The 10,833-nt window shown below is 37.4% G+C and overlaps 1 protein-coding gene across 2 annotated transcripts in view; it reads left to right on the top strand.

Moving 5' to 3' along the window:
* The first annotated feature begins 729 nt into the window (after positions 1-729).
* The window catches only part of LOC132054273 (uncharacterized), a 29,156-nt gene continuing 19,052 nt past the window's right edge, over positions 730-10,833 (top strand). Inside the window, exon 1 of one of the 2 annotated variants that reach the window (XM_059446328.1) lies at positions 730-938. In XM_059446328.1, coding sequence (XP_059302311.1) covers positions 897-938 — 42 coding nt within the window. In that variant the 5' untranslated portion in view covers positions 730-896. The remainder of the gene's footprint in view (positions 939-10,833) is intronic. The other variant, XM_059446317.1, reaches the window with a different exon arrangement.

The following is a 10,833-nucleotide window of genomic DNA, read 5'->3' as shown; positions in this document are numbered from 1 at the left end:
TTTTCAGGAAATAATAATTAAATGTCATTTTTGCAATTTTCTCGGGATTTTTTAAAATTTGAAAATTGAAACAAAGTATCCTTACTCCGTCTTCGACTAGGGAAATTTGAAAATTAAAATGCGCATCTCATGAGGTGAAAATTAGGTGTCAATAATAAAAATATTTCTATAGAAACGGACTAAAACGGACAATAAATCACCTAAGATGGGACAGATGGAGTATAGAGTATTTCGGAAGCATATTCCACCAAGTTCAAAACAATTTCTTCCATTCAAAAAATCTAAGACCAAACTTGAAATAATAATTAAAAGATAAAAACTATGAAAAAGTTTAAGAAATATTTAAAAATTACATTACAATAAATATTCATATGCATAAAATATTTTTAAAACTTGTATACATGTAATGTCGGGTTTGTTTTCAGTTTGATTATTTTTAGTTAGAACCAAACCAAATTAATTACGATCATGATCTTTTTCTTAATACAAAACCAAATCATAGCCGTGTTATTTTTTCAATTTGGTACGGTTTGTCGGTTTTCTCTATATACTCGTAAGATGGAGTATAGAGTATTTTGGAAGCATATTCTCCCAAGTCCAAAACAATTTCCCCAAATAAAAGAAAATGAGCACGTAATTGTTTTCTGCACTAATTTTTAATTTTTTATTTTTTATTTTTGTACAAAAAAAAGCAAAAGAAAAAATTGATACTAGGATGACGTAATTGCTATTATTCACTTTTACACTGCTTGCGAAATCCTCATTTCCAACTGCCACGCCAAAGTTGAAGATGAACCATTTTACCCGCAAAATAACAGCAGCACCTGCACAACAACAACAATCAACAAATTGAGCCGAAACTCAACAAAAGATAACTCTGTGGATTCAACAGCGCCATGTTTGCTAAATTCTTTGAAAAGCTCAATCCCACCCTACAGGTCAATTGTGAATATTTGCATATTAATCTCTTTTCTCATTTTTACCACCGCCTGCTTTGCTTTCCCGATCTGTGTAAATGTTGGAATGATGCAATTATTATATTATTTTGTTCTGCTGAATTTGTTTGATTAGGAGAGGGGGAACCGGTGACAGACGTTTCTTGGCTTCTTTTTTTGATTAATGTTTGATCTTTTTATTCTTAGGGATTCTATGTTACCATTTATGTAGTTTGTCCAATCTTGTATAAATCTGACAAAAAAAGGAAGGAGAATCTGTTTTACTTCTTTAGAATTATGCATTAATAATTATTGCTGCAAGAGAAAAGAGATCCACCCACCGAAAGAATGATCATGAATTTCGACATAGGAGTATTTGGTTGAGTGGAAAGGATTAGAGCTTTTATTAGCTTTATGTTTAGTTCCATGAAATGGTCGATAAAATAGAGAAACCTATTGAATTACTTCCCTTAAGTGAAGTAATGGCTACTATTTTTGGTTGTTTGAGACGTAAAAGATACATTTTCCTCATCCTCGTCCAGTTTCAAACAGGAGAATAACTCTTTAAGATGCTCCGTTTTTTTACGAAGTTACTGTTTTATAGAGTTGGCCAGTCAAGAACTCCCATGTCCAGAAGATGAGAGTAGCAGAGATGAGGATGTTGAGATGGATGCGTGAGCATACCAGAAGAATGAAAATATTCGGGATAAGGTGGGATTGGCCGTCGTGGAGGACAAGATGCCCCGATAAGGAGATGTGAGAGGTTGGCCATAGTGAGCTTGAGGAGGGGTAGAGGTAGGCCGAAGAAGTATTGGGGTGAGGTGATTAGGCAGGACACGGCTCAACTTCAGCTCATCGAGGAGATGACCACTGATAGGAGAGTGTGGATGTCGAGGACTAGGGTAGAAGGTTAGTAGGTAATCGAGCGTAGTTCTTCCTATTCTCAGAGTATTAGTTTTATTCTTGTGTTTCCTTAGTTTAAAATACTATTATTACATGTTGTTTCCTTAGCCTCGATTATCTTATTATCTTGTTATTGTTTCTACCTATTGCGACTGCCTCTTTTTCACTGTTCTTTGAGCCGAGGGTCTATCGGAAACAGTCTCTCTACCTTTTCAAGGTAAGGATAAGATCTGCGTACACACTACCCTCCCCAGACCCCACTTGTGGGATTACACTGGGTTTGTTGTTGTTCTTTGTTGTTGTAGAGTTGTTAGCAAAACCTTGGTCAAGTGTATACTAAAATATAGAAAACTTATGTTTAATTTCCCTTAAATAGCATCCAGTTAGCAAAGCTAACTTGCATATAGTATACTAAAATTGTAAAGAAGTATATAATAACCAACTAAACTCCGGCACCCAAATAGTGGCTTCTTTTTTCTTGTCATCTCCTTTGCCTCATTCCTTTGCGGTAGCTCCCCTTTCTTCTACTTCTCGAATCTTTTAATAACCAAAAGTCCATCTTTTCGAATCATTTATGTCCTTAAGTTTGACGTACTCCATACCTCTCCTTTTTGTGTCCTCTCTCTCCCTACCTTATATATCTCATAAGGGCCATAGTTTATAGAATTCTCAAATACTTCAGCTCCCTCCTCACTTACTAGAATTTTGTCTTGCTATTGTTCCCATATCCTAGTCAGTGCTTGCTTCCCAACTACTTACCATCCTCTTTTACTCCTTATCATCTCAACCTTAGAGTCCTTTCATAGAATGACTACTGCCCCAAGAACTCACTCCTTTTCCTTTTATTTCTTAGCGTGGTACTAGTATGTAGAAATGTTGGGGTCAAGGGTTGTCGCATTTTACGAAAGTAAATCTATCTATATTATTAAAAAGGTATAGAACCCCAACACAAAATGTTCATCGACAGAAAGTAAAGCAGAAATCCAGCGACAAACCTGAGTACAACACAAAAGCAAGTTCAAATCAGTTGAATAGATGGATATGGAAGCTTCTCCGGTGCCAATCTCGACATCAACAAGCCGCTCCGACCACCGCCGCTTCTAGACCTAGTTTCCTAATCTATTTTAGCTCAAATTATTTTCATTTGGTTTTTGTTGTTTTGTTTTAGACCCTTCAGGCATATACCGTTTTTGTTGTTTTATTTAATAATAATAAAATAGCCCTACGTGATGAAAAGCCTAGTGACCTTTAATTTTTTTTTTAAAAAAAATGTTCATCGACGTAAGTGCATTCTGTGTTGGATAAAATTGTAATATAATATTTTATTCACATTGGAACGTAAAAATTATCTTTATACTTTAAAGACAATTCCGCTTTCTAAGAAAGATATTTTCTTCTTTAATTTAAGTTTAGGTATGTTATGTAGGATGGAAGACAATTTGATTCTTTCTTGAAAATGTATTTTTCTCTTTTATTAGAGTAAATGCATTTTTGGTACTAAAAATAAGTTGATTCCTTCTTGAAAAGGTATTTCCCTTTTATGTCCGTTAGTTGTTAGGAGTTGAAGACAATTTGATTCCTTATTGAAAATGTATTTTCCTCTTTTGTTCATATTAGGAATTTTAGGAATGCTTTTGCTTACGTTGAAGTTCAAAGTTTACGAATCTTTTGAGGGCAAACAAAGTGACCTACCGAAGTTTAAAATGAATTGTTTAGCTCTATACTATTTTTGGTGTAAACAAGAAAAAGTTTTAGGTCAAACTGAAGATATTTTTGATGTTTTAGATTACTTGTAAGGAAGAATATAGATAGGAGATCAAGCTGTAAGGTGTAACATTTTGAAAGGGGGACTACATTCTTTTTGATGTAGTATACCTGTGGATATAGTTAACTGTTACCATTATCAAAAAAAAGTTTACGTATCTTTTGATCATTTTTTTGCGCGGAGTGCCCTTCTTTTGGGGTGGTCTTTAAATTTTGCCCCTCATATTTGAAATCTTTAAAATTTGCCCTTCGGCTAACACCCATAGGTTCCGATTCGAACCCGCGCGCCGGTCAAAATTTTAAAAAAAAATTCGCAAGCGAGTTTAAATTTCGCTATGCCGGACCGGCATACTTTTTGTTGGAATTACCAAAGTTATGCGGACCGCGCGCGCGCGCCTTGTGGGCGGACTTGGTATAAGTATGCGGGTCCGTATCTTTGATAATTCCTTTCACAAAAATATGCGGGGTCCCGTATAAAAGTTTGCCCGTTAAAAGTATGCCCCGCGTAACTTTGTGAAGGAATTATCAAAGTTATGCGGACTGTGCATCTTATACCAGGTACGCCCCGTAAGGCATAAGTATTCAAAAAAGTGAGTTCTTCGCATAATTTTTAACTACATGCCCATCTAATTAAAATAAACGAATCAAACTTAACAATATTAACACGTACGCCACGATTGACAACCTCATCATGAATTGCATTTGCACTGTATCGTACCATTTCACTGACAAGAGCATGTTTATTCTGTCCGAGAAGTAAATCTTAGATAAAGCCGCACTGATAATTACGGTGTAAGTAAGCTAGCTATAGATGGTCGATCAAGCACACGAACGCCATCCTGATGTCGAAACTTTAGGTCCTCCACGTGATACACCTAGCAAGCTTCCACAAGAATGATGAATATTTTGAACCACTTTCTGGGATAACTGGTAACAAAACATGCTATGACTTATCACTCAAATATTTATTTCTGTTAGGACCCGGCATAACTTTGATAATTCCTTCACAAAGTTATGCCGGTGGGGGCATACTTTTAATGGGCAAACTTTTATGCCGGATCCGGCATAACTTTGTGAAGGAATTATCAAAGTTATGCGGACCGCATGCTTATGCTTAAGTCCGCCCACAAGGCATAAGTATGCGGGTCGGCATAACTTTTGTAATTCCTTCGCGAGTGTATGCCGGGCGGCATAGCGAAATTTAAACCGCCTTGCGAATTTTTTTTTTTTTAAATTTTGACTGCGCGTGGGTTCGAACCTGGAACCTATGAGTGTTAGCCGAAGGGCAAAATTTAAACATTTCAATTATGAGGGGCAAAATTTAAAGACCACCCCAAAAGAAGGGCAATTCTGCGAATTGCCCTCTTTTGATTCAAAGTTTGAACACAATTTAACCTTCTTGGAAAGTGCCAAGTTTATTTGATTCCAGGTCGGAAATGAATTATCTTTACTTCTTTATAAAAAGTTCCTGCTGTAAATTAGTCTCTTAGAGGGTGTCTGGATTGGCTTTTTTAAAGAAGCGTATAAGCTAAAAGCTAAAAGCCATAAGTTGGGGATACCCAACTTTTAGCTTTTAGCTTTTATCTTATTTTTGTACTTTTTTGGCCTAAAAGTAAGTGCTTAAAAGCACTTTTTACATTTCACAAATACCACAAAAGAGCTTAAAAGCTATTTTTGCCAAAAAACACTTAAAAAACCCAATCCAAACACCGTCTAAATATTATTATTTTTTTGAAACTGGTAACTGTAAAAAAAAAACACCGTCTAAATTTCAAAATCACTATTGAGAATAGATTAGCAGAGCTGCAATACTTAAGAGCACGATGGCTGTTAAAGAGGTTCAGGTTGTATGTTATGGGATATCAAAATTGGGAGAGAACTTGGTTACTAGTTCAAATGAAATATTTAAATTTTAGGCCTACTGAGCAATCATAGTTGCGGAAAGGATGCAATCCATGGTGATACAAATTTCAGAAGTTGTGAGTTGGGTGCTGAAGATATTGAGCTTATTAAGATATTGTAAGCTCGAGTGCAGAGAATGAGAGCTGCTCTAGCTCAGTCCCAGAGGATAGAAGCTGGTTCAGCTAAGTTGGAGTAATATAGCAGCAGTTATGCTACGTCAACAACACTCATATGAAGCAGTTACAACTGTTAGTTACATGAGATAGTTAGTTGTGAATAAGATTTCTGATGATTGAATTTTAGCTGATTGATGTACCTATAAAGCCCTTGTAGTTAGTTGATACTCAGCCAACACAATCCATACCTTTTCCTTATTAAATTCTCTTCAGTTCATCTCGTGATCCCTTTGGAAGCTTTTGGATCAATTGCAATCTTCGAGTTCTTTCCATTTATTGACATTTCAACTCCAATTATATCAATTGGTATCAGAGGGGCAGGCCACAATTTGGAACCTTTTCTGATAATAGGTGGCAAAGCAAGTAGGAAATAGGTAAACCTGACTAATGAGTGCCCTTTTTGCTCCACATTGGTCGGCTATATACATGTACAACCAAATCAAGATAAGATGGGACGGTCATTAAGAGCCGCAGTGGGACTACCATATTTAACCCTCCAAGAGAAATTGCTAGGCGCATGTGCTCCAAATTGTACAAGATTTTTCAAAGCATATGACTTTTTATGCCCATGACGTGTAGGTGTCAGATGAACTATTTCTCTCTTTGGCATTTTGGTTTAACACATTTAGGCAACTAGTACCTTTTCTATAACACAATCCAGTGAGGATGTGCTAGAAATGTTCAGAAGGATCATGACTGATCTACCAAACCTCATCAACAGACAGAATCAGGTCTGTTAGAAAGTAAGACAAAGGAAAAAAAAAAAAAAAAAAAAGAGAGAGGCTCAGTTTGATTGTTCCCTCAAGCTATTGGGGTTTAAATAGCTAAGTGTACATAATCGAAGAAAGGAAATCAAAATACATAATTACAGGAGTAAATCAAGCTATACTATAGTTACAAGATTCTAGAATATTCTAGAATATCTACGAGATTCTAACACTCTCCCTCAAGTTGGTGCATATAAATCATATGTACCAAGCTTGATATAATTATAGCTAATACGAGAACCAGTGAGGGATTTGATGAAAATATATGCAAGCGAATCATTTGACTTCACGAATTTTGTAACGATGTCTCCTAAGAGTATTTTTTTCTCTGATGAAGTAACAGTCGATCTCAATGTGTTTAGTTCTCTCATGAAACACCGGGGTTGATGTAATATGAAAAGCAACTTGGTTATCGCACACAAGTTTCATCTGACAGATTTCTCCAAAGCTCAATTCTCTGAGAAATTGTTTAATCACAAGTTGCCATAGCCGTATTCAGCTTATGCACTAGATCGAGCACCACATTTTGTTTCTTGCTTTTCCAAGACAACGAATTACTTCCTACCAAAACACAATATCCAGCTGTAGACCGTCTATCAGAAGGTGATCTTGCCATATGTGCATCCAAAATCTAGTCATGACTTTGATCCTCAAAAAACAATCCTTTGCCTGGTGCTGACTTAATGTATCGAACAAGACGAATAACTTCATCCAAGTGACTATCATATGGAGGGTCCGTAAATTGACTTACAACACTCACGGAAAGGCAATGTCAAGTCGAGTCATTGTGAGATAGTTCAACTTACCAATTAACCGCCAATACCTTCCAGGATCACTAAGGGGCTCCCCCTATAATGGTTGCAGTTTAAAATTCAGGACCATAGGAGTGTCAATGGGTCTACACCCTGTCTTCTCCAGAATGTCTAGGGCATACTTACACTGTGAGATGACAATTCTTGATTTAGACTGCCTCGAACTCAATGCTTAGGAAATACTTCAATCTGCCTAGGTCCTTCATCTGGAAGTGCTGAAAGAGATGTTACTTCATTTTAATTATACCATCCTCATCATTGTCCGTGATGACTATATCATCAACATAAACGACCAAATAAATGCACAAATTATGAGACTTACTTAGAGTATAGAATGTTCAATCTCACTGCGAGTCATACCAACCATGCTCGAGGAGACTTTCAAACCATATAGGGACCGACGCCGGCATACAAGGCCACTTGACTCCCCATAAGCAACAAAACCAGATAGTCGCTCCATACATACTCCATCATCAAGATCACCATGGAGAAAAGCATTCTTAATGTCCAAGTAATGGCGAACAACAACCATTACTTGGATTAATGGCTAGCTTAACAGGGAGGAAAAGTTGGTGTGGTACTGATAACCAGCTCAAAACAGAAGTTCATTTACTTATGGCTCAATACTGCTAGGGTGGATCATTCTGGTGATGAGACTACTATGCAAAGATTAAAGCAGCTTATTTTATTGGAAGTGGATATGGGATGGTGTTGCTGCATTCATCAAAGAGTGTGATATCTGTCAATGAAGTATGATGGAGCTACAAGCCTAGAATTGACGCGAGCCTTGTCTAATCCTAGCACAGTCTGAGCAGATGTTCCTATGGAGTTCATAGGGGGCCTTGTGAAGTCTAGCAGTAAAGTTGTGATTTGGCTATTAATGGATAGGCTGAGTAAATATGCCTATTTTGTTTCTCTTTCCCATCCTTGTTGTATGGTGGCTCACGCACTCCGTGACAACATTTTTGAACTACATGGCATGCCTTCCACAATAATTAGAGAAAGACTACTCTGTTTTTTTATAAGTCATCTGGTGCAATTCTTTGACTTTCAAGGCATCCAGTGATGTCATTCTATCGCCTATTATCCCCAAGCAAATGGCTATCAGAAGTTCTTAATAGATCCTTTGAAACATACTTAAGATGCCTCACCTGATTGGCTTAAATATCTACCCTCTCTGAATGATGGTATAATACGACTCATCATTCTGTCGTAAAATTTACTCCTTATGAAGTAATGTATGGAAACCTTCACCAATTCAGTTATCCTACCTATCTGGAGAGTCTTCCTCTGAAAACCGTTGACATGTGCTTGGATGTTGTGAAAGCTAAGCTTTTACTTATTAAATTTCATCTATCTAGAGCTCAGCAACGCATGAAAAACGTGGGCGATCTTTATAGGTCTGATAGAATCTTTGTTCTAGGTGATTGGGTCTATCTTAAGCTCCATCCCTATAGGCAGTTGTATTTAAATATCATAACATGTAACAAGCTGCACTCTATCTACTTTGTCCCTTATCAGATAGTGGCTAAAGCTGGTGCTGTTTCTTATACTTTATCTTGCTTCCTTTTGTCCGAATACATCCCACTTTCAATGCCTCATTAAACCTTATGATGTTCTACTTGCACAGCCTCACCATCCACCAACCACTCCTGCTTTTTTTTTTTTTTTTTTTTAAATTTAAGCCATCACCATTTGGTTGTGAGCCTAAGGTGTGGGGGGGTTTGGCTTGACCCCTACCATGTTATATTTAAGTCAAAAGAACTTACAATGATTAGAGGGGGACATGGAACCTTGCCTCTAATCTACAAAAGAGATTGACAATGCAATCTAAAGGGAAGGAAGTAGCCTATACAGTTTCCTTTCCATAGCAACAATGTAATTTAACTAACAAAAAATTTACTTTTCTCATATTTCCTCCAGAAAGTAGGTACCTGCCATTTATCTAGTTGAAAAAGTCCCTTTGCCTCTCTAGAGAGATCTTGAGGAGAATGATATAAAGTCCAGTTTCCACTAGTAGCTGCCAATTTTGCCAAAAAATCTGCCACCTGATTGGCTTCTCTAAAACAATGAGTGAATATGATGTTGAGTATTGTGTAGCAAACAGGAAGTACTGGTAATGATGTGCTTCAGTTGCTAGTATTCTTATTTTTAAACATGTTTGAGATGACAAGGGAGTCTAGTTCAATATGCAAATTGTTCAATCCATGCTGTATACACCAGTTGACACCATACTTAGCTGCAAGGGCCTCAGCTTGGTTGTTGCTATTACAATCAACAGGAACAAGAAAAGCAAATATGAGATCTCCATTATCAGATCTCACCACACCCCCCATGCCTGCTTTGTTGGTATCTTTGAAGAAGCTTCCATCACTGTTAACTTTAATCATACCATTAATAGGTTTCTCCCATGAAATAGGAGTGATCTCACGACAGGACTGAGCCTCTCCACTTTGTTGCACAAGCTAATCCAGTTTTCCTCAGTAGTAATTGAAGGAAAGATCTCTTGAATCACTGCCTTTGTGTTCCATATACATTGAGTAACCATCTTGTAATGGTTGGATTTGCTCATATCACCATACCTACAAGCTGTCCAAGACTTCCATATCTCCCGGCAAATCAGAACTGGAGTGGCTTGCAGAATCAATTTATGAACTTTGTTCTTGGGCTTCAAGTTCCACCAGTTACTAACGACTGCTCTAATTGGCAAATGTTGATGAGCAATCCCAAGAGGTGCACCCATGGCTTTCCAAATGCAATCAGCAGCCTTACCCTTCACAAGGACATGTTGCTTGTTCTCAGGTTTAGGGACATAACAACACACACAATCAACTCTATCTTGAGTACTAGCATGAGCCAAGATCCTAGGGAAGGGTACCTTGCCCATAATCATTCTCCAGCAAATGAAGGACATTTTGAATGGGATAGATCTATGCCATATGTTGTTCATATAAGTGTCAGTGGTTCTGTGTTTTCTAATCAGATTCCAAGCAGAGCCATTTGAATAAATCTCATCCTTAGTAGAAGTACAAATTGCATAGTCATCCCTCCCTTCAATCTCAATCTCAATAGAGGTGATGTGCAGTGCCACTTGACTTGGTAAGGTGTTATACAGTTTCTGAGTATTCCATGTGTGATCCACCATAAAGTCCTGAACCTTAGATTTGTAGTTGCTTCTTGTGATGTAGTCTGAACAAATTTGAACAAGAGGACCATTTTTTGTCCAATTGTCCGACCAGAAGCTACAAGTCCCCGAGTTTGTGTTCCATTGTATGCAGTTCTCACTTTTGTCTCTGGCCCAAAGAAGATGTTTCCAAGCTTGAGAATTACCAGGTAGCCACTTCTTTCCCACTGAAGCATTCTAGGACAGTATTTGGCAGTAAGAAACTCAGCCCATATAGATTTCTTGGCTTTGAATTGCCACCACCTTTTAACTGCAAGAGTATTAGCAATATCACCCATGCTCCTTGTGCCAATTCCAGCTTCATCTTTAGGAAAACAGAGATTCTCCCATGAGCTTCAATGATACTTGTTCTTCCCATTGATAGCTTCCCAAAAGAAATTGGCAATATGC

The sequence above is a fragment of the Lycium ferocissimum genome, chromosome 1, assembly GCF_029784015.1.
Source record: "Lycium ferocissimum isolate CSIRO_LF1 chromosome 1, AGI_CSIRO_Lferr_CH_V1, whole genome shotgun sequence".
Taxonomy (NCBI): domain Eukaryota; kingdom Viridiplantae; phylum Streptophyta; class Magnoliopsida; order Solanales; family Solanaceae; genus Lycium; species Lycium ferocissimum.
This window is presented reverse-complemented; position numbering and strand designations above follow the sequence as displayed.